Here is a 25,968-nt window from a genome sequence, read left to right as displayed (position 1 = left end):
AACTTCAACTTTCAAGAAAAAATAATCCCACCAAAAACATTTTCATGTAAAATGTTGCCAAGACGAGTCCATATGACTCGCACTGTCAAAAAGTTATCAGATCTCATGTAGAGCCAAGCTTCTAACACTACACGCCCTAACTCTACAAGGCCTAACTTCACAAACTCTACACCTTAGTCAAAATATGTGGCCTGGCCATTTCGCTACATTCACATCGGCGTAAGGTGAAAAATTAATTCACTGTTCATTACTTTTGTGTTATACAATAGTTCTTGTAGTAACGAACGGCCAAGCCACATATTTTGACTAAGGTGTAGAGTTTGTGAAGTTAGGCCTTGTAGAGTTAGGGCGTGTAGTGTTAGAAGCTTGGCTCTACATGAGATCTGATAACTTTTTGACAGTGCGAGTCATAGGGCGCTTGTGCACTACAAGGAATTTTACTGTCCGGCATTCCGATTTTTTACGGTCCGGTGTGGCATGAAAAAACCGATGAATTGCTTGTGCACCTGTCCGTCTTTACTCGGATCAGTGCGGTACAGTTCAAAGAAGTATGGCGGTATAATAAATGATTGTTTTTGCATTTTACAAGAAACGAGTAGGTAAAAATATAGAAGGTGAAATATTATATTACTTCGTTATAATAAAAAGTAAAGTTCCGTAAGAGATTTAAAATGCGTGTTTCATTTATTTATTAATCGGTGACGAGGAGCTAAATCTATTCCCACTTGAACTTTAACTTACCAACACTTACTTAGATAATAATTATAGGTCAATGCTTGGTCAATGTATATAAAATAACAATATCGACTTCTCAAATCTCATTGCCAGCTAAAAGAAAGTAAAACAAGAGCTTGCTTTCAATTGGCATATGCAATAAAAAGAGTAAAATCCAAGCAAGTGGGCACTCGAAAACAATTATACCTACAGCGACTCGTAAACTCAAAAAACCATCCGGAATAGGGAAAAGTAAAATGTCGGACAGTAAAATTACGTATAGTGCACAAGCTAGTATTTAGATTAATTGCGTGCCATACCGGACCGTAAAAAATCGGAATGCCGGACCGTAAAATTCCTTGTAGTGGACAAACGCCCATATGGACTCGTCTTGGCAACATTTTACATGAAAATGTTTTTGGTGGGATTTCATTTCTTTTTGTAAGTTGTTTGTAACAATTTTGCACGCCTCATAAGCGAAGCGTTGAGGTGGGTACTACTGTCACTTCGCGCAAAACATCTGATTTTTCAAACTTAAAATGTCTTTATGTATCATACATTGCACTTGTAAGATAATACATACACACACATATTAAGAAAAAACACTATTTTTAACGTTCATGATATTTTTGATGTCATTTTTGTTATTTAAACTAGTTAAAAAACAGTTTAAAAAAGTTCTGTCTTGGACGTCCGTGTGTCTGTATGTGCGGATCCTTTTTCTTGTTAACACGATAGCGACCGAAATACTTTACTAATCGAGTCTTTTTTTTTCTCTTACGCTTGAGTATGCTCAGGAATAGAACCCTTTCATTTTTCAGGGTCTGATTCGATGTGGTTTAATTGTTATTAAATAAACAAAAATAATAATTAATAAATATTTATTAAAAAAAATTATGAGGCGTGCATTTTTGGATTTTCCAAATTATTATTTTTTATTTTTAGCTACTGTGTGGACGTAAGAGGCAGGAGACGTTCGCAACACTTCTATTCATTCATATTTATATGATCTGATCTGAAGTATATGTCTCATCAATATATGTCGATTAAATTTTTAATTTTTTTTTAACAAGGAGTACCTATACATATATATATATATATATCTAGGGGAACCAAGTTTTAGATTATTAGATTAGACCTCTAGCGTCATCAAAATTTAATTTAAAATTACAGGTCTCATACAAAACTCCCATCCCCTAGTTTAAGGGGTTGGGGGATGAAAGTTACAAGTTTTATAATTTTTTTGTTGTTTGTGTGCTAATACTAGCTTACATACAAAATTTCAGCTTTCTAGGGCATTAGGAAATACCTTAAGAATTTTGATGATCATCAGTGAGTCAGTGACGAAATTAGCGTTTTTTAGATATAAATAAAATCTGAAGTATAAAAGCTAATGTAATTAAAACTTAATATGTTCAATAAGTCCGCTATTGACAATATATCCCGAAAATTTTGTTGATCTAGCATAATCCAAACCCAAGTTATGAGGGTTCAAAAAAACGTCGAAGCGCTTCGAGAAAAGGTAGGTAGTGCCCGTGCGCGTAGTCGCTTGGCTCGTCTTGGCGGGGGCACTACCGTGCCCCCAGATAACCTACATAAACCTAGTAACTATTTCAAACAATATATACGATTAGCTCTAATGTCCTAGGAATTAAGAATTAATATCAACTGACTAAATCGTAACTTTGCAACACAACTCTTACCTGATAGAAGTCCCACGCCTGTTCAGAAAACGAGCTATGTTCCTCCGTGCCGGCCGTCACGCTCTTATCTATATCCGAGTCTTTATCTACACAGAGGTCCCACATTTGGCTCGGGTCTCCCAAACTGAGGGCCAAAAACGACCTTTCCCGTTCCATACTTTTCGTGAGCCTCGGTCGAACTAAACCGCCTTCTGGACCGAGTTTGAAGCTGGGAGCCACTTGTTCCGTCTCGTTCTGTTCAGGGATGGCACTGTCTTGTTCTTTGGACGAGATGTGCGTCTTCTCTATGCTCTTGCGCAGGTTCGCTATGGTCGCAACTTGCTGTTTGATCAGTTCCTCGTCGCTGTCGTTGCCTGAGGTTGACGTTGTGTCAAACCTGTAAATGAAAGGTACATTAGATAGAATATTTATAAACATTTATCTTCATAGAATTATGTATAAATATTTTGCTATAATCTACATTCAAAATAGAGCATCAATTTTAAAATAGGAAAGTCTCTAAATTTTTTTTTTATTTTTTTTTATCAATATTCTGTAATATTCTATTATGTATTATCTAAAATTATATTTAAAATGTTTTAGGGCCGATTTTTCAATGCTTGGATAAAACTATCCGTCCAATAAAGTATTACACGACAATATTAAAATATCACGTAAACTGTTTTTAAAATGGTAGTTTTAAACATTATTCGACGAATTCGTTTTATCCAAGCATTGAAAAATCCGCCCTTAGAAGACATATTTATCTTGTTTGTTCTGACATTTCAATAATAAGAAGTTTTTACAAAAAATATAATATTCTGCTTCCAGATCGAGTAGCTCGCCGCGACTGTTGCAGGTGTGTTGCAGCCGCAACCATTTTACAATATAGTAATTTAGTCATTTTACAATATAGTAGTTTACAATATATGTAGTATTGTAATCTTAAACTTACCGACTCTTCCTACTAGTAGCTGGATCGCTAGCCGCACTTCTCTCCACCCCGTCCACATCGGGGCTGATCCGTCCACAGAACGACAGCGACTTCACAAGCCTCTCACTGCGGGTTGCCCCGGATCTTCTAAGTCGCAATCTCTTACGTCGCAACCAACATTGTTTATCACCCTCCACGCAAGATGTGCACGCTTCAGTCATAGTATTCGTGCTTGATATGTGGCCCTGAATTTAACACACATATTAGAAACATATTTTTGCACGAGTAATCATCTAGGGAAAATTCTACTAAGGTAGTGAAATTTTTTGCACACGCACATTCCCATTAATTTTAAGCTCTTTTAGTTGTTTAGCCACCTATTTCTTTACTACTAAGGCAATGAAGGAAAACTACACTATACAAAATAATACGATTTACATTTACTTTTCTACACCAGAAACTATTACGAATACTGCAACTAAAACATTATTCTTTTTGACTCACATGCATTCCCTGTTGTTTTACGACAATAAATTCCAAATGTAATATATCACACAAAAATATCTTCCAACCTTACTTATCATATCAATATCACATCACCAAATCAGAGTAAATTTAAACGACACTCAACATTGCAAAACACGTATAAAAGCAAACAATCGTTTATCAACAAAACCCACCTGTACCGTAGTAGAACTGCCGCGTAACTTCGAACTGGAATTCCCTGGAGTAACTCTTTGCGGTGAAGCCAACATATTCAGAGCGGATTCCGATATGGACATATTATGCGAGATCTCGTTAGTGGGCGTGGCGAGCGACGTTGCCGCACCGCTCAGTTGAGACAGACAGGAGACCGACCACGGGCGAGCGCTGTTGCCGACCCGCTTCTTGCGCAGTTGCACCTGGGTTAGTGTGGATTTATTAGCACATGGTGATGTGATTTTATCGTATGTTAGACATAGAAATTATTAGTTATTACGAACATAGGTAGTGAAATTGCCACGTAGGCTATAATGATGTTATTTTTTTAAATAAATGACAGGTGCACGAATATTATATTATTTTTATTGAAGTGAAAACTTCTTTAGCGGCGTTGAGCACTTCTTCTGTAATGGGTATAAAATTTTAAACTCGCGTCAGGACACGTGACCTGATCGAAAAAGCGTAAGACGGATACCATTCCCAAATATCAAACATGCTCAACGTTAATAATCAAGTTTTCACTTCTGCCGGCACTCCCGGAGTGCAACCCGTCTTTTTTGCATCTCTTTTGTCTATAATTAAAACAATCAAAGGCTTTTAAAATACCACAAAGTCATTGCTAAAAAGGTGAATTAGGTATACCGTATATGCATATAATATTATCTTTTATGAAATTGGATAATAATTATTACTCAATGAAAAGTTAAGAAAAAATTAGTCCTGTCTATTATATCCACGCATATATGGATATATACAGGGTGTAATCGTTAAGTGTGCACAGGCGATTTTTCCGTAAGTATTACAGATAACAAAAAACTTTAAACTGATATCGAAATAGTTAACCTAATGAGTAAAATGGCCGTAATAAATTTTTAAAAATAAATCGAGAAATATAAAAAAAATTATCTTTAAACCCTCCCATACATTAAGTATGAAATATGAATATCCCATATACATTTAATATGAAAGATTTTAGCTTTCTTTTTCTTTTTTGGTTTTCTGCTTTAATTACTTCGCAAATTTGAAGTGGCATTTTCCACGCTTTTCCGGACATTTTCACGCATTTTCCGGATATTTTCCGGGGATTTTCCGAGCATTTCCCTGGCATTTTCCGGCGATTTTCCACGCATTTCCCAGACATTTTCCAGGCATTTTCCGGGGATTTCCAGGCATTTTCCGGATATTTTCCGGAATTTTCCACGGTTTTTCCGGAATTTTCCACGCATTTTCCGGATATTTTCCAGACATTTTCCGGTTATTTTCCGGGAATTTCCCAGGCATTTTCCGGGGATTTTCCGAGCATTTTCCACGCTTCTCCCGGACATTTTCACGCATTTTCCGGATATTTTCCGGACAATTTCACGCATTTTCCGGATATTTTCCGGAATTTTCCACGCATTTTCCGGATATTTTCCAGACATTTTCCGGGAATTTCCCAGGCATTTTCCGGGGATTTTCCGAGCATTTTCCACGCTTCTCCCGGACATTTTCACGCATTTTCCGGATATTTTCCGGATATTTTCCAGGAATTTTCCAGGGATTTTCCAGGCATTTTCCACGTTTTTTCCGGAATTTTCCACGGTTTTTCCGGAATTTTCCACGCATTTTCCGGATATTTTCCAGACATTTTCCGGTTATTTTCTGGGAATTTCCCAGGCATTTTCCGGGGATTTTCCGAGCATTTTCCACGCTTCTCCCGGATATTTTCACGCATTTTCCGGATATTTTCCGGACATTTTCCAGGGATTTTCCAGGCATTTTCCACGGTTTTTCCGGAAATTTCCACGCATTTTCCGGATATTTTCCAGACATTTTCCAGGCATTTTCCGGTTATTTTCCGGGAATTTCCCAGGCATTTTCCGGGAATTTTCCGAGCATTTCCCGGGGATTTTCCAGACATTTACAGGCTATGTCAGGGAAATGTCCGGAAAATGCCTGGTAAATACCCGGAAAATGCGTGAAAATGTACGGAAAATGCGTGGAAATGCCTGGAAAATGCCTGGGAAATGTCCGGGAAATGTCCGGAAAATTCCCGGGAAATATCCGGAAAATGCGTGAAAATGTCCGGAAAAACGTGGAAAATGACACTTCAAATTTGCGAAGTAATTAAAGCAGAAAACCAAAAAAAGAAAAAGAAAGCTAAAATCTTTCATATTAAATGTAGGTATATGGGATATTCATATTTCATACTTAATGTATGGGAGGGTTTAAAGATAATTTTTTTGATATTTCTCGATTTATTTTTAAAAATTTATTACCGCCATTTTACTCATTAGGTTAAGTACTTTCGATATCAGTTTAAAGTTTTTTGTTATCTGTAATACTTACGGAAAAATCGCCTGTGCACACTTAACGATTACACCCTTTTTTATTACACAAAGCAAACACCAATTACCTTCGCTTGATGCGTCGGTGTGACGGTGCAAGTAGACGTGCTCATGTCCATGGAGGAATGTATATTTCTCTCTTCAGATGTTAGCGATGTGTCCACTTCACTTTCCGTTGTGTATTCGCCTGAAGCATCGTAGTTTTCTGTGCCCTGGAAATATATAATTAAATAATTAGAACATTTCTCCTGATACGATGTTGATTTCAAATAGCTTATCTACATATACTAATACATATTATAAAGCTGAAGAGTTTGTTTGTTTGTTTGTTTGAACGCGCTAATCTCGGGAACTACTGGTCCGATTTGAAAAATTCTTTCGGTTTTAGATAGCTCATATATCGAGGAAGGCTATAGGCTATATACCATAACGCTACGACCAACAGGAGAGGAGCCACGGGGGTGAAACCGAACGGAGCGGCTAGTAATTTATAAAAAAAATGATAAAATTTTCGCTCCATACATACAAGTCCTACAAAAAACTTTAATATATCTTCAATATTGTATTAAATGAAGATTTGCAACACCTATAAGAGATTGCACTTTTGTCTTTAAACTGGTGTCGAACATATTACATGTTATATTACGTTTAAACGTTAAATAAAAGTCAATTCCAGAAACCTATGGCCATTCATAAAAAGATACATCGAGATAAATATTCATAACACTAACCTGATTGCCATCATTTTTCCCATCCGAGCTCTGATTCAGCCACTCCTTTATCCTTGACATCTTAGCTCTACTGACCGACTTCCCTTCCTCTTCTAGCATTAACGGTTTGAAGCTCCTCGATCCCTTTTTCTTTGCCATTTGCTGCGCTTGCTTCTGTACCAATTCCTCAGCTTGAATCACTAGCCGTTCTATATCCTTGCACCTTGAGTTCTGATCGACCCGTAATAAGTCTGGCGTGCTTGATTCCAATTTAGGCTTAGGCGATGCTGTTTTCTTTTCATCTACTGGCAGTTCGCATTGAATTTCCACCGATGACGTCATTATGTCTGTAGAATCTTCGTTTGCAACTTTAGGGCCATTCACATATGTCCATTCCTCTTCCGAAGATTCGTCCTGCGATTTCTCGTCCGTTTCAATCATTTGCCTATCGGAGTCCGTGTCGTGGTGTCTGAAGTAAAACGTTGCGCAGTTCTTGGATTTCCGATCGGATTGATTGAATCGTGACGTATCGATTGGTTTCTTCCTTTTGATCACGGTGGGGGGAGTTTTGATTTCTCTTGGAACATCGTCCATGCGCGTCTCGTTGCCTGCAAGAGAGGAATGCTTTATGAAAGCGAATTGTAAATAGTCAGTCACTCTTAGTCAGTTTGTAAACAACTCGTACTCAATGCATTAACTAATAATAACACCGTTTTGTTTGGTTTGTAAATGAGCGAGTAATGCAATGAAAATATTCGAGATGCTTCGCATAAATATGGTAGTGTAAACCTGTTATAGACTTTATTTTTCTTATTTTAACATTGATAGCATGTTGTTTATTCTAAAGGTTATGTCTTACCATATTGGACGAATATTTGAATAATGAATTATATAGCGTTATCCACACTACATACTATATTAACATATTATGTTTTTATTTATGTTTGTAATGCATAAACATAAAAAAATTTACAATTTTGAAAATTCTTTCTCCTGTTGAAAGCTACATTGTAACCTAATTTTAATTGGTTAAATTTTGCCCGATTATATTTTCAAGTAATATTAAACACAATTTATCTATCTATTGTTTTTTTTCCTGTTCATATATTATGTATGTAAGAACCTTACCATCAATCTCATCAGTAGCGGGCACGGTTTGATCAGTGCGCATGCGTGTAACGAGCCCGTGCAATTGGTTCGCGGGCACGCGGCGCTCGTCCGCCATCTTGTTGCGGCTCGACTCCCACTCGCAGTCCGAACCGAAGTTGCGCCAAGTGTTTATCACTGCATACTCTTGCTCCTCCTGGAAATTGTTTATGAACACATTAATTAAGGGTTCTGAAATCTATTTTTATACAGCATAGAGCATATTAGTACAATGTTTTTTTTGGAATACGCTTGTAAAAATATGTCTAGTGTAAATGTAATAATGATGATGAGTTTGAATGTAATCCTTACTAATATTATAAATGAGAAAATGTTTGTTTTTTTGTCTTTATAACATTAAGGGTGCGATCTGAAGATAGTTAGGAAGCTGTCAAAATAGCCTATGTCATTCTGTAGCCTAATTCCTATAGGGATTTCCTTTAACCACGTGGGCGAATGGGGTGAAAAGCTAGAACGAAATGGTGTACAACTATTTAAGTGTTAATTAAGAAGTGAAATGGAATATAGATACTGAAGCATAGATAATGAAGAACATTTCGGAGAGCTTTTATTTGCTAGTCGCGTCTTTACACTTTGATTCCTTACACGTGCTCTGTGAACTGTGTGCTTAATGAGTAGCCAAGCCTATTAACTGGTGGTATAGTTTAAACATGCAGCAGTTAGGTACCCCTTAAATGAGACATGCCGCATGAGTAGAGCAGCAAGCTATGAGTAGAGCAGCAAGCTATGAATATAGATAGCTCACCTCAGACGCAGACTGTCTGCTATCCTCCGAGTAGTCCCTCACGCGGGCACACGGCGGCGTGCGCTGGCGCTTCGGCGAGCCGCGCCGGCTGAGCCGCGGCTGCTTCAGTGCCGGCTCGTCGTCGCTGTCGCTGGCCGGCTCTACTGTTACTATGTTCTGGAAGGAATAGGGGTTTGTTTTATTAGCTATACGATAAGCATTAACTTAAATTGGCAGAATCTGTCCTCACTGGGATCGGGAGTTGCCATTTTGATATATTATAGGTTGGGTAGGTTATATGACTATGTTGGATATATCAAGTTAGATGGGGTAATAATTATGATTAAATATAAATACGTTATTTTCATGAATAAAGATAATTACAAGAAATCGTGATTTATCAAAATTATAATTTCATAAAATAGGGATTATACAAGTTACTTCAAGCCTTAGATTACAAAATAAAATGCTTCAAGCTATGTACATTATATCAAACAATAATAATATTCATTTTATACGGCATCGTATTAATTATTTTATTAAAATATTTACTCAACAACAATGTCGCATATGAATAAATAAACGCATCCCATGGACATGAAATCTGAATAGAATAATTTTACGGCTCTTACGCACACTACTAAATTAAGTTTAATAACTATCCATAATCCTAAAATAGTTACAAACCTACAGTTACCGCCCATTACAGTCAAATTAAGTAGCCCCAAAAGATATACGAGTATAAATAAGTTAACCCTTTAATGCGAGCGGTCGGTCTAAAAGTTAACTAGGCGTATAGAAATAGGTCGAGCAGCCTAGCGACCGCGAAACACAACACACTCCATACAATATTTACGACACGTGACGTGTGGTTGTGTACACTTAAATGGCGTGGGTCCGACAGATCATTGTTAGCGCTATTTAGGGTCGTGTTTGCAAACACTAGCGGGGGGTTGATTGTACTATTATTGTTGACGCGCCGAATCGTGCGAAACTTGAAATGAACAATGCTTTTAATTTGGCAATAAATATTTCAAGTGACTCGTGCGTGGATGTCGCACGATCGTTAGAAATTTTGCGGTCTAGTGTTTTTATTTTTCCTAGTCACAATGAGTGAATTCATTATGAAATAATTTTCTATTTTTACTAAAAGTTAGAAACTAGCGCTTACTTTTATTAAGTCTATGTTAAATAGAATTTTGTAGCGACTAACTATTGATATTGTGTAAAGTGTTTAATGCATTTCTTATGATGTTTTAATACTTTAATTATGCATTTACATCTTAAAAAATAATTTCTACTTTGTCGATAGTAGATACTATTCCCATTTTTTCCCCACTTCACCCGACTTTTATTAGCTTAAATTATACTACAACACAATCGCAATCCTCACCTGACTGTCGCTCTTAGCGAGACACGCCTCCAGGTGGCACTGCCACTCGATAGCTCGCAAGTACAGCAGGTGCCAGCGTCGCTCGAGCGCGCGCGCCGCGTCACCGCCGCCGCACAGCCGCACCACCGAGCCGACGATCCGACCGTGGCATTCCACGTCGCGTTGCAATACCTGCGCGAGCGATGTGAGGGTTAATAGTGCATAAGGCAAGTACAGTATGTTAACTTGTAAGAACTATAGGAAAGAATACGTTTATTGCTACAAAGCAAACAACAATTCAACCTGACTTAATCTAAGAACACAAAATTGAATAGAAATGTAATGCGAATAGATATTTATTACAAAAGGGCTGGGCTCAGCTATGCCGTAATAATAATGAAGCCCTTCTAACAAAGTAAATAAAAGTAGATTAATAAAATTAGATGTATGCAAAATAGCTGGAAAAGACCCATAATACTACACTACAATTATGACGAATTCTAAATTTCTCGTAAATAAATCTTGCATCAATTATTGACTTCCAAACTGCGAAAAACCCAAACTCGAATGGTCCATAGAAACTGCCGCACAAGAAAAATTACAAAAGCCGATTCAATCAAACGTAACAATGCCGGAATCGAGTGCTTTTTTCGATTGTGCTGACAAAAAATTAAATAACAGCCGATTCACAAAGGGCGGAACGTGCCAAGATAGTTGCGTGCGCGCAGCCGGCCACGAACACTGATCACGTGTACGTAATTGTTACAAAAATTCAATTATTTGAATGCACTTGATACGATTTAAGCATGGAATAGCCATGTAATTAAAGAAAGCTTTTAATGTAAGTTGTAATGAAACAAAAAGCATCAAGAGATTTGTATCTGGTCCTACACAATATATTTTGAAGTTGCTAGTAATAACAAAGCAAAAAACAAAGCACATAGATCAATTTATAAATTCATGTTAGTCCAATATTTCAGCCAATATCCAAATCTGTAATTAACAAATATCAGATTCAACGAACCTTAATAACAGCACAAGGCATAACTAATAGTATGAAGCCGTTTATTCCATCTACAGCCTAGGCAGCTACCCCGACCTAATTCACGTAAAGCAGTTTAAATTCTATCCTTATCGAATTATATCGGCAATAAACAGAGCATAAATAACCGTTTAGATAAGAAAGTAGGCGTAGCCGTCGAGAGTATGATAGAATGCCTCGATATATACTCGCTTCATAATAGACACCATAACATTTCGATTGTATCGGCGTTCTGTCAACATAAAACAAGTTAAACTGACGTAGAATAGTGCGGTCGGCAGTAAATCATGCTTAAACTGCGTTCGTTCTGGAGATTAAAGATTTTCTGCATACACTCGATCACCTTGGAGCTGTGTTATGTATGGCTAATAATGATTCGAGCTGTTGTTCTATCTTTTATATGATCGTAACTCTTATTATTTATGAGCTTGGAGAAATTAAAATACAATTTTCTCTTTTTGACAAATGGCTTAGTAATTAAAGGTGTACCTACTCATATAAATCTTTGTGAACATTCTTTTGCTTCTCTTCTTACAAGCTTTTTCTTTACTACGACAATTTTAAGCTAGTCACACACTTTACAAAGTCGACAAGTTGATGTACATATTGCTACTGCAGCTCGCCACATCATCAGTCATTTCCGTGTTATTTCACAATAAATCCTCTCGCTGATCTGTTACGCACCTCGCGCCTTATCGCCACGTCATCAGGCTTCAAAGCGACACTCGTCAAGATTGCAGCTCCACAGATCAACGGACGGTTATGCAGATACGAATCTTTACCAGCCACGTAACATCGCATTTACACAAATTGCCCTCCGCTACAGTTTATCGTAACTATTGCCAATCAAATTACTATTTATCGAGATCGTTCCATCGTACCGACTGCGATTACGACTGAGAGAATATCGATTTATTAATCGAAACGATTTTCGGTTCGAGTGCATCTAATGCACTCCGAGCGATCGTTAATTTTGAATAGAGAGAGTTGGAACGATAAAAAATAATCATAATGACAGTTCCCAATCGATTTCTATATAAAAATTACACCTATTCATGAGGTAACGATGCATTCAAAAAAATAATAAATTGGAGAAATGTGTGAAGTAATATTGTACATTTCATTTTATATTCAGTGGAATGGAAATTAAAAAGAACAGAAGTATACAATAATTTGTTTTCATTTCCGAGTTTTTGTATTAATATAACAACAATTATATTTAATTGTGAACAATAACGTTAATATATTATTTGAGTACCGACTCTATGCATGAAATAAAGTATCATTACTGTTATACTTTTTTTATTATACCCAAAATATGCCAAAAATATTACACAATATGAATTTCGTAATACCAAACGGTATACACCGATTAGTTTGTATTTCCAATCAAACAGCATTATGTATCAACAAAAAAGCGGTTGTAACTTGTAACGCATTTCCAATGATAAAGTACGATTGTTATCACATTCCTTGATATTGCGAGACCCTTTCGACCTTTTCAAACGTTGACCGACCCATTGTTGTAAGTACATTTTTATTGGTATTCGATTGAGATCGTGATTAAATCGATAAATCGAAACCATCTCATCGGCCTATTATGCGGCTAACAACAATTTCTATTTCATTATTGTGTTATTTCATAACAACAAACTATCGGTGACCTTGCTGAGATAACATACGGCTGTATGGAATAAGTTTATTGACCTCATCAGTTACAATCTACTTCTACAATATCATTGCTCTTGTCTTCCTATCTATGTATAACATTATGCTATAGTGACATATCTCGAAGCTCTAGTTCAGATCGATGTGTTTGGTAATAACGTAGAATATTCTTTTAAGATCCATCATTATCACTGTCCAAAATTTATCTGGAGATAAATTCATGCAATGTCTATTAAAACACAAAACAAGAAAACATTCAATGCTCACAATTTCAATATGAAGAAAAAATCATAGTTTTATCGAAAGCTTCCTTATTTCGGGCACACTTGTTGTCATGTACCACCAAATTCATTTTGGAAAGAACTTTCGTTAACACCGATGATAACATAATAACAAATCTAAACCCTCCTACACTAAGTCCTACATATGCTTCATAACCACCGCGTCAAGCGCTGTAAATAAACAATACAACGCTTACTTCCCATGGGAACATTTGTACGGATCGTGTTGCGTCGTCACTCGAGTCACGTCTTCATTACTTCGAGTCGTGTCTTAATGAGCCGTCCCTTTTTCAGAAGCCCCCGCCTTTAAGGTTATCTATAAGCTCAAGGTGTATTTTCCCAGTACTTTGTCCTTGTCTAGTAATCACGGGTTAAATCTGAGATCGAATAACACTTATCTCATTAATGTACCTGTACACAAAACTAAATTCTACAATTCCTCATTTACAGTGAAGGCTATTCGACTATGGAATGACTTACCAATAGCCATACGCCAAGCGAGATCCATCGATGCTTTCAAAAACATGCTTTTTGACCACTACATCTCCTTAGTGGCCAAATGATGACTTTAATAATGTTTCCCTTACCTATATGTATTTTGTATATATATTATATAATATGTATATATTATATTTATTTATATTATGAATACGTATATATATACTGTAATATATGAATTTCTTTATTTATTACATATTGTATATTATTTATACTTTTACTTTTCTAGTAATTTATATTATTAATTTAAACTTATTTTATCATTGCTTCTTTTTTAGTATACACCGCCTACTTGTATTTTTTGTAATTTATTATTGTTTTCCTTGGTTGGGTCACCTGGAAGAGATGGCTCTGTAGCCATAAGGTCACCCATTGTGCAATTTGTTTGTATCTTATTTTATGTTATTTCTTTCAACTGGTGTGTGCAATAAATTCATTCATTCATGTTTGTACTACTTCTGTTTAGTCACTAGATGATTTACTGCCTAGCATTTCGTTCAACCTTTATTTTTACAAATTAAATTAGAACTAATTATTTATTAGCTTATAAAAAGCAGAATTAAACGGATATAACAAAGATACTTAATTCAACACATCGAGGAAGTAACAAGTAAGTTGCGGAATTCACAAAAAAGCCAGAAATGTTCTGCTATCAAGGGTATTTGAGTTCTATACTAATTGTAGCAAATTCACGTCAACACCTCTTATCAAGCCCCTTACTTCTTTGTGGTCTCCAATTCAGTTCTCCTTGCTTAGCATGCACCAAAACGTTACTATGGAGCTCCCACAAACTTTACAAATCACAACAACATAATTCGATTACAACCGCAATTATTAGTTTCAAACACGGCATGTCACTCACAACAAAATCCTATAATGGAGGCACGCGTGCCGCACACAGACTCATTGTTATCTCTTGTCATTACACCAGTTCATAATTCGCCGTGCCAGCTGAACACGATTGAAAAACAATAGCCTTTGATAACAACAACATTTCGTAACGCCTTTGTCTTTGTCCGTTGTATTTTGAGAGGAAAAATTATAGGGCCGAGAGTGTATAATTTTATTTGAGGTACATATTGCACCGTGTCTCAATGTGCGTTGCGATATACACGAAGCCATGTAGTGTTGGAAACATATTAATAGCTATACTTAATATGGTGGTACTTAAATGTAATGAAATCTGGCTCTTACACTCCATATATCTTTGTATCTGAAGAAAAACGAAATACATGCTTGAATAATGAAGCTTGCTACCATGCTTGAAGGTATCATGAATTTATAACAATAATGTAGAACATAGACATGACGTACACTGAAGTGAAAAGTTTGCTTGATAATACATATTTCAGTATAACCAAGAACAGTTACTTCATTAGTACATTTCACAGTTATCTCCACAATATTTAATTTTGAAATACCACACACGAAGTAACATTGATTAGAACTTTTCAAAAGGTGTAAATTCAAGGTGTGCACATCGACTACAATACTCGTGATCTTTAAAAATGCATGACTTAATATAAGCACTAGTGTGTTAATAAAGTTAGTTCTAGCACAAATACTCAATGTCGAATAGCACTCGAATGATTTATGAGAATTAGTTGCTAAAAATTACTGTCTTTCATGCCCATATACATAACAATACACTTCAAATACATAAACAAACTGACAACGATTAATGACCGAATCTATTTTAGAGTTAGATATTTTTTATCACGTGTTTATTATTGAAATACGATCTGATTTTGAACCACAACACTTTTGTTTGAGCGATAGCTGTACAAAACAAAACAAAAACAGCAATGATCTCATTTATCATTTGCTAACAATACGATGCATGATTAAAGTCTTCTTCATGATCCAAAGCTATTCATGATGTACGTGCAGGTTTCCGCCTTCCTTACGTTTGAATACTCCTTTTCTTATTAGTTCATTCAAAATCGACTACACTATAATATACCGTATCTGTCTCATTTTAAAGATCAATATTGTTTGCCTCTATTGTATTTTTTGTTGTACAATTTGTAAATTCTTGGTTCGCCGAATGCGGTCGAACTCTGTTTTGCTCTTCCTTGTGTATGATGCGAAATGCTTCAAGGTTATTAACAAGCGATTTAGACATGTTCAGTAGTCACGATTTCATTGATCTCAAGATGATTTACGTTTTGAATCAACTGAATGTTATTCAAATAATATACATTAATTCTCTTCTCTATCTCAAGTGTTCATAAATCTTTATTGATAAGGACCTTTTGAGTTTCATTAATAGTGTAATTGCTATTCATGTTATGCTTACAATTCATCATTAAATGATTCAGTTGTGAGATAGTGTAACAGGAATCATTGTCATACATTATTTTATCTATACCAGGAATAGCGCGAATGGATTAACTTTTATGTTAATTGCATCCATCAGCTATTCCATGACACCCTTTAATTAGTCATCTATTAAATTAACACTAGCAGCATTTGTAATTTCTATAATAGAACCGATCTACCGACTAACAATTGGATTGATATTTGAAATATTTTAATCGTCGTCGATTTTACTGCACAATTCCTAGATATGAAGCAAGTTTTGTTAGAATCCACATGATCATAGTTTTCGTAACATATTTACGTATTAACCATCGTGAACTATCATTAGTCAAACGTATTAGCGCAATGCACGTATTATAGCCCATTGCTCATCTCACACTCGAGTTACATAAACCAGGTTAATACCGAAATTCCTGTAAGCGTGTTAATCGTGAATTTTGCAAGAATAGAAGATAATTGACAGCGTACATACATTCGCCATGATACAATTAAGGAAAAACGTGCGTTAAGGTAATTACCTTATAATTATGAGGCGGTACTATATTGATGATTATATCACCGCTTGTCATATGAGGTTATGAACGGGTAATGTTATGTGTAATAACTACCGTCAACCGTGTAATCGTAAGTTTATTTAAATTATATAAGAAATGGAGATCTGATAGATAGATCACCATATTAGATTGTCGTTTATTCACTACTTCTACACTATATCATCGATCGTTATTTCCCTTTAGAAATTTTCGTTTCCGTTTTCTAAAGCACAACCTATGTGGTATAAGCTTACATTCAATTGTTTTATATCATCAATAGTGTTGCAAGTAGCTTATATACAAGCTTTAATTAAGATTATCTACGCCAATTGTCTCCAAGGTCTTAGGAATAAGCTCTAGCCATAATATTAACAATATGATGAGACACACGACTATTGCGAAAGCAGAGGTTAATTTAAACATAAACTACAATGTCTGCGCCCTCACACTAAAGTAGCATTACTTAATAAGAGCTTAGTCATAAACTCAGTGTTATTACATATGCTTCTTAGTGCCTATAAATCAATGAATACGGAAAATGGTTAAAATAGCAGTACCATATTTGATCGACGCTAGTCTAACTACATAGTTTCGTAGAGTTAAAATGTTAGCTACAAGAAGTATATCTCTTTATTATTATTCTTCCAACAATTCTTTGAATAGTAGAATCATTCAACTTAATATTAAGGATAAGATGATGTCAAAATTTATTCAACAAAGTGAGTTAATTGCCTAAATTAAAAGGAAGAGCACACACAAGTGGTCCCATTACGAAGGCCGCAGTATGCTATAAAAAATTAATTATTCCATGGGAATTAGATCTGCTATTATAAATGTACTTCAAGGTCCGTCGTTTTCGCATGCCTGCGGAGTCATCGGCCGCGGTGCTTGAATTAGCCAAATCAGAGCCGAGAATAACTGAACTCCGATCGCGTTTTCAGCAAAACGTGATGCATTGTGTGTTAATGGTGGAATGTCCCTAATATTATAAATGCGAAAGTAACTCTGTCCATCTGTCTGTCTCTTCTTCAACCATTTTACTGATTTAGATGTTAAAGAGATAGCATGAAACCTGAGAAATGAGATAGGATAGGTTTTATCTCGGAAACCCCACGGGAATGAGAACAATGCGGGTTTTCCAATGACAACGCAGGCCAAGACGCGGGCCGAAAGTTAGTATCAAAGTAAAACCAATGCATACAGAAATTCTACGGGCCAAGTGAGTTAGAACGTATCCTATTTCGCCGGTATGCTAGCCCCGTTTCCGGAATGGCTGGAAACGTTGTCAGCCATTCGTCACTATAAAAACCGCGTTGACACAGTGACATTTTGTTTACGAGCAGCCAAGTTGGCGAAGATAGTTGAATTACATAGTATGAGATGATGGGGATAGCTACGGATTTACGACCGCATTCTGTGTACCTGTTAAACGGTAGTTAAATAGAGATACGTCTTTAAATGTTAACGAGCATCTTGACATCTCGTAGGGGAAACTTTGTTACGATACAATGGTCCTATCTATAGATACGTGTGTACAAGTGGGAAACGACCATAAACCTTTATTCTCTGCACTTCACACATGTCGTACAGGACACATAGCTCGCGAATCACAATTGTAACTGGTTACAATGCGTCAGCGAAAGAGCAACAACATTCTTACGTTTTATACATTCTTATGTTGCTCAGTTCATATTTCTATATTTCTTGATTTTATTTTATTTTATTGATACAAACGAACAACGGTTCTTGTGATATTTTAGATATTATTGCCACTTAATTCAAGAAGCAAAATGAAAATAAGTAACATCCGTTTGTTTTCGACAGAGTGTGATCTTTTTATGTCGAACAAATATATCCACTCATTGTTCAAAACACATTTAAACCTATGTTAACCTTGAAAGCACCTTCACGCTACGATTTAAATAATGGAATACAAAAAAAAACATTTGTATAGACTATAGCCAATTGTGTTTGACCTTATGTTTATTTGTTTCTAGAGCCGGTATATTCGCGAATGAAGTACGATTCAATGTTTTGATACTACATCAAGGGTATTGAATGCACGTTGATGATGTCATAAATCATTTTATCAAACATTTGATACGATGAAGTCAGCGATATTTAAGCAGCTTGTATATTTAAATCGATAAAACGTGTAATGCAACCCGTAGGAATGTTCCCTACTACCTACATATTACACACGGATTACAGATTGTAACTAAAAAACGTGGAAAAACTATGAATAGCAATAATTTTAGATGACATTAACATCAAAAAGGGACAACTAGAAACATGTAATGGCATAGGTATATAATTTAATCTTCAAGAAGAGAGCGAATTCTAAGCTATGGCATAATATTTTATATAAAGGCAGTAATATCTTTTGTTTCTTTATTTTTCAAACTTTAATAAAGTCTGATTCAACTAATGTTCAACGCAAATACAATATTCCTTTCATTCTATTCAATACATTTAAAAATACCACTACGAGTGAAATATGACTAGTACACTGTGCAAACATGGAATATACGATGAAAACGAACCAAACGAACACACATACACTCGAACCGTTGTATGCTGCAAATGGTCAGATGTGCCGATACAGTCGATAGCTGTATGATCTTGTAATAACGTTCTAAATAAACATCGGGATTATGGTATCGGAACTTATCAGTTTACTGTTAATCTGCGGTTGTATGCCGCAATAAATCTATTTGTCGATAAAAACGGATACACGTATACCTATTACCAACCTACATATGTACATACGAGACGCTTTCAATGTCAAGAACGGCGGGTATAAATATTTATTATGATATCGGTCAAAAGTACCTATTGGAAGATAAAGTTTTTTTGAGATGTAATTTTTGTGATTTTGAGAAGTCATGCTTACAGGACAATTTAATAAAATATTATACATTCAAATTTAATAACATCTATAAAGTAATTTCATTCGGATTAAAGTCCTAAACTAACTTACAAATTGTGTTTTTATTTTCTTTCCTACATGTGTACTATGTCACATTACATTTACAAATATTACTTAACTACAAATTCTTAACTTTACAGCCTTTTTCTAAATCTCGACCATTTAGAAAAAGTACCATTGTACATTTCCAATCCCTACCCACCATACCATCGCATTTAACGAAATCGATCCATACCTTCACTGTTCACAGCTGCAAAAGTTTAAAGTAAAAGTTAAACGTGATCGCAATTAGCATACAACCTCTCATCACACACCACAGTACATTTATTATTACGTAGTGTAACCAATACTCTTTGGAATCGTGACCGACCACATGTTCGTGGTATCGCCATGTTATCCATATAGAGGCATATGGCATACATCTTATTTGGATGTAGCATTTTATGGATCCATAGTGTTAGACACGTCGATTGTAGTATTGGAGTATACTGAAGATTTATTTGCGTTCACACGACTTGTACTTATAGCGAAATTGTGAAATAGTAAAGACTAAAAAATATGAAATTATTATGTAGTATTATAACGATGCAAACGTTATCAAAACTAATAGAAGAAATCTAAAGTGTTAAAGAAAATATTTATTAATCTTTAAGCTTAATACTGAGTTTCATTCACAAATGTTACACGTACAAGAACACGAATTCCACGTATTCGAACAATGGTCCAAAAAGTGTAACACTCACGTAAATCTAACACAGCTGTTTTTATCCACCATCATCATCTCAGACTCTCAGTGTAATCTATTTATTCTGTGGTAAAATCTCAACCGTTGTGAGGGTTGCCACCATGTGGAATTATATTTGATATTTATTTAATCAATTGTTGTATTAAGTAGAAACTGAGCTTTATAGAGAGGTCGTTTAAAAGTCGTGAAATTCGTGAGCTTTTTGTTTTTAAAAATATCTTTAAATATGTACATGTATTAAAATTCCACAGGCTCCTTCTGCTTGATGCAAAAAGAAAAAAAAACTGTTGATATATTTATATAAATCCCTTAATTATCACCTCAATATTGTTATCACTTAAAACACCTTATACATTCCACTACAAAATATTCAACACGTAATGCCCTACAAACTTATTCCCATCAAACGCATCGCGTACCTACCAACCCTAGCCGTTACCTAGCAACGCAACCACTGCACGCTGCGGCCGGCCAGCACAAATCCTACTCGAACCCAATCCCATTTCCACAGCCTACACACATGAGGAACGACGGTTATTGGCGCGAATTAGCACAGATTCTGTAAATTTGTGGAGCGTCTCCGATTGCGAGCGATTTGACGAGACATTCAGTTATTTATAACGCACTTCATGCCATTCAGGATGTAGTTGTTATAGTTTCTCGAAATTTCCAATGAAAAATCTCACTATATATGAAAAATCTCACTATATGCTGATTACATTTCCAAAGTAAATAAACTAATCAATGTGTTTAACAAATATATATATATATAAATTCTAATCAATATTCATAAGCATAATTATAATGTAGAAGTTGCTTCTGGGTTTAAATTAGGGATGTAACGATACATGATTTTGCCGATACGATACCGATACCGATATTTGTAGTAATGTATCGGCGATACCGATACCGATACCGATATCGATGGCTTGGTAGAAAAATAAATAATGAATTATGCATAAAAAGTTACCAACATTTAACAGAGACAACTGTTAATCGTATTCTTTTAAATAAAAATGCCAAATCAAAAAGCAACAAAACCATTTATTTTAGTATTATTATTTTACGAAGTCAGTTAAACTTTAAGTAATACACATACAATCAGTACCTAATAAAAGTTTACTATAATATTGGTAGAGTTTTTTCAGAAAACAAAGTTCGCACGCGCGGGCGGCCTCCCGCATCGTTCATTGGGCGCGGATTGTTGAATTATTTGATATCAAAAAAATTGGTTGTTTGTAAAGTAGGTTTACGATCGCGATGTTTACGTGATAACATAATGCAGTGGCAGCGCTCGAGATGAAACGGGAGATCGGTCCGTCTCTCTCTCGTTATACCTGCGATCGCGCTCGTGAGGTTTTGGTGTGACACAAGTTTATGAACATGTCACCCGACTAAAACGATTTTAAAAACGTTATCACGTTAAAAATTCAAAAAATTCAAAACTATTTATTTATTTCCTTTACATAAACCAATTTGTGATTGGAACACTCCTAGTAAGCAAATAAAATGCTTGTGTCAGGAGGTTCCGCTCTTCCTTAACACTATTACAGAAACAGAAATAAAACAATATGAATGAATACAAGGCAAAAACATAAAAGAAAAGAATTTAATAAAAAAATATCGGTATCGGTTGATTTATTATCGGCGATACCGATATATCGGCTTGCCGATATATCGGCCGATATATCGGTATCGGTATCGGTATCGTTACATCCCTAGTTTAAATTCAAAGTCATAATTATTATCAAGTGTCGAAGCGGTATTAAATTGGAAAGTAGCTAATAACGTATCTAAAAAGCAAGTATCCAATTTGTAAGTCATTACTTGAATTTAAAGTCTAGATGAAATCGCCATAATATTATATAGCCTTTGGCTAGTATTTATGTTAAGATTAGATACATGTATTGCAAAAAAGCTATAGGAATGTTGATTACGGTATGAATAGAGGATTTACGCATGCCGATAATGCTATGGTCCATTGTTTGATGTAACGGTCCCCAGTCGCTTGATCGTATTCAACTCTGAGTGCATGCTCGCAGGTCGATAAACAACGGGATTAGCCAATTAGATATAAGTATATGACATAGGTAAGTTTTAAATTTTGATGTGACATGCATGGTGTTAAATTATATGAATTTTAAAATAGGTGCTGTCTTTTCTTAAGTTAAGTTCTGTATCTCTGTTCTATGTAATGTATTCCTTTATTAGGTGAATAGCATATTTATATTATTTACAATTACTATTTAACCAACTTAAAAAACAACTTATTCACTGTCTAGCCACATATTTACCACCAACAAAACAACAATCTCATACACTTTCGGTTAATACAAAATATGCCTACCTTTCAAAATAGGTAAAGGGTATTTCAAAACTAATCAAAGAACAATGAACTTTAATTAAACTATCTAATAAAATCGAATTCCAATTGGACCCAACCCCATTGACCGTGTGTCAAGACCAGTGTCCCGTTTGTGTATTGTGCAAGGAAGCACGTGCAATTTAAATGCAGCTGCGAATAATTTCAAACTTAACGTAATAAATACGTGACTGTTTTATAGTGGTGCGCGCCCCGGTGTTACTTGAGCTTCAGATTTGATAGTAATGAATGTACACGATAAATAGTTACAAATTAACTTATAAAATATCGTTGAGATTGTACCATAAACATCTGCCAAGTTGTTCAGTATCGTAATAAGGATATTCTGTTCGTCAGGAACTCTTGCCAGATTTATATTTTAACTACACAGAATTTGAAATTTAAAGCTGTGCACGACAAGGTGAATGAATATATGTAACTAAACAAATATTCGCTTCAATAACCTTATAATAAGAAGCCTACTTCCTAAAATTTAAAAACCTGAATTCGCACAATGACCTTATAACAAAGCATAAAAAGTTATAACTGCGCCTGAAACGAAAAACTTTCATTTTTTCTACAAATTGAAGATTTCTTGAGAACGCTATTCTAGTGAAAATAAAAATAAAATTTCTATTAACCTCGTCCATTTAACGGTGCAATAGTGAGAGTAATTAGGGCGTTAAGTTGTGAAAGTTTTTCAGCAAGAAAATTATAATTTATTTTAGAAATTAACTGAATCCAGATTTTAAATAAATATAAATTAATTTCAGTTATGTACGGTTATTCCCTCGATTTTAGTTGCTATGCAAACATTATTATTATGTTTGTACATATGTATATCCTTTTTAATCCATCAGTCCTCGGAATCACAGACACAATAGAAAATCTATTGTGTCGCGCCCCGATCGGGCCTTACGGTGGTCAATGGGTTAAAACAAAAGTTCACGCTTTTACGTAGATCATCATAGAAAATGGTACTTTATTACTTTTTCTAAATAGATATATATTCTTATCTCTATCCTTCAAACGCAAGTATTCGAATTATTTTTGCATCTGAACCACTATGAAATTTTTAGAGTCAAATCAGGCTGGCAGAAAATTCTGTAATATTTCTTGACCATTTCGATACAAATAATCTTCAACCTATAAAATAATTCGCATACCGCGCGTACAATGTCCTTTTCAACAGCCACAACAATTTACCTGTAACAATAAACACACATTATTAGTTATTGCATCAAAGTCTGAAAGCTTTTTAAGTTTAAACATACCATTGTATTGTTTCCTCTCAACGGTTCATACACCTTAACTTATATAACGTTCATAAATACCATTTCACATTCCATGGCTTATCGAGTACTGTTTAAACAATTGTATTGTATTATAAAAAGCAATGTACGTCGAACAATCGTCTAAAGTCTAAACACTTCACGGTTGGGTTGCACAAAACCAGATGCAGGCACAGACTAATAATAATATACTACGTATACAAATGCAGGGTATGTGTAGACTAAACAGTAATACAAAATGTAAATACAACAATTTTTAAGTTTTCATTTTGAACTTGAGAACAGAGTGGCTATTCGAAAACAATAAAGCTTTTAACAGCAACGTTTTAATTCGCCTACATCAAAATTTTAGAAAAGACTTCTTTGTGCTAGATTCGTTGTATTTTTGTAACAGTTAATAAAAATTTTGCGAATGTATTATGTATTTGCCTTGTTTGGCAATTGAAACAAAGGATTTATTCCGTCAATTTTAAATTTCAATAAACCTTATTTATTTGGTAACACTACAAAATGAGAATCAACGTAAAAAAGTACTGTGGACTCTGAATCTGAAGCCAATCCTTGATTTCACCATCATCTAAACTCCTACACATATATACTAATTCATAGTACTAACATAAAACAATAAACCACAATCCTAATACCAGTAGCGATAAACACAAAAGCTGTGGTCTGAAAATCGTGTGCAAAATTGTCGCTGAAATTATGTTTTGCGGTCGCTAATTAGATTTGGTGGAAGCAATTTAATTTGTATTTTGTAAGAAATTGTATCCCTCTTTGCATAATTCTTAGACTACAAGCCCGCATATGAAAAAAATATGGGTCAAATGAACCACCACGGGACATATCTAGTACGAAAGAAGAGCAAAAAATAATAAGATTCATCACTATGCCGTCACTTGTAAGCTGTCCAACTGAGTGCAGATGAGAATTGAAAAGTACAGGTAGACTCGGTAAATTTTGGTCATATATTTTTGTACGGCATTCTTAACCATCGATAGATCCATTAAAATAATAAGAAACCGCTCAGTGCCGTACAAAAATGTTGGTCCACCAAGTCGGAATTTTTATTTAATTTCCGAGAGTTACCGGGGGTAAATTTGGTCATTTGACCATGTACGGCATCTGTGTCATACTATTGCTATACTGCTTTTAATCCATTATTCCGCAACGCCGTACAAAAATCATGGGGACAAGGGGAAAAAATCGAGAGTTGTAATCCCCTCTCTTTCCCCACTCCAGGGGGTCATTTGACACAACACGAAATAAATTTATTTTTAAAGTATTTTATGCATAGATAATATTTTTTCATGTGCCGTACATTTTCGTTGGATCAAAGGGGAAAAATCTGAAAAAGAAAAAATCCATATAACGAAATGTTTGCTTTATATTTTGATAATAAAATATAAATATACATTAATATTAAGAAGCTCGAGGTGGTTAATTATCACCTTGGAAAGTCGGAGTCAAGTGGAATGGACTCCGTTAAATTGATGAACTAATAAAAAAGCTATGAACGAAAAGATATGAATTATATGCAATCAGCCCATGAATACAGGTTAAGTCACAAGCAAATGCTAGTAATATATACATATTCAAAATGTACAAGTAAAGCGCTTTCAAATGATACCAAACACGGCATATTTATCTTAACTTTATTTTTTTACTCTGTATGTTTTGTCCGCTAGAGGGCGCCACATTAGATTTTATGAAACCCCATATAGCCTTTAGCTAGCTGGTCACTGGTTATCCAGTGAACAATTGAGACGCTTCTAATGATATGTCATTTGTCGAATTCTGTTAAGTAGTTTAGAAGTTACGAGGGAATAGATGAACATACATACATGACCTGTCAAAACCATAACCCTCCTTTTGCTTTGCCGTAGTTGGGTAAAAATATGTTAATGCCGTACTGTATCAAATGGCCATAAAGCACCCTTGAAATTGTAGCTTTCGTCGCTTTC

The 25,968-nt window shown here is 35.2% G+C and overlaps 1 protein-coding gene across 2 annotated transcripts in view; it reads right to left on the bottom strand.

Annotated features, from left to right (window-relative positions):
- klar (klarsicht) overlaps positions 1-25,968 on the bottom strand; it is a 245,474-nt gene that overhangs the window by 34,410 nt on the left and 185,096 nt on the right. For both annotated transcript variants that reach the window (XM_090113547.1, XM_090113546.1), the window contains 8 exons: positions 10,354-10,524; positions 8,982-9,137; positions 8,198-8,372; positions 7,091-7,677; positions 6,428-6,571; positions 4,011-4,232; positions 3,352-3,575; positions 2,418-2,793 (listed from right to left, as the gene is read on the bottom strand). In XM_090113547.1, coding sequence (XP_089969673.1) covers positions 2,418-2,793; positions 3,352-3,575; positions 4,011-4,232; positions 6,428-6,571; positions 7,091-7,677; positions 8,198-8,372; positions 8,982-9,137; positions 10,354-10,524 — 2,055 coding nt within the window. The remainder of the gene's footprint in view (positions 1-2,417; positions 2,794-3,351; positions 3,576-4,010; positions 4,233-6,427; positions 6,572-7,090; positions 7,678-8,197; positions 8,373-8,981; positions 9,138-10,353; positions 10,525-25,968) is intronic.

Source organism: Colias eurytheme, chromosome 20 (assembly GCF_061535395.1).
Source record: "Colias eurytheme isolate Ceu_HAF_F1 chromosome 20, ilColEury1 Martin Lab GWU primary, whole genome shotgun sequence".
Taxonomy (NCBI): Eukaryota; Metazoa; Arthropoda; class Insecta; order Lepidoptera; family Pieridae; genus Colias; species Colias eurytheme.
The sequence above is the reverse complement of the archived record's forward strand: the minus strand, read 5'-3'. Positions and strand labels throughout refer to the sequence as shown.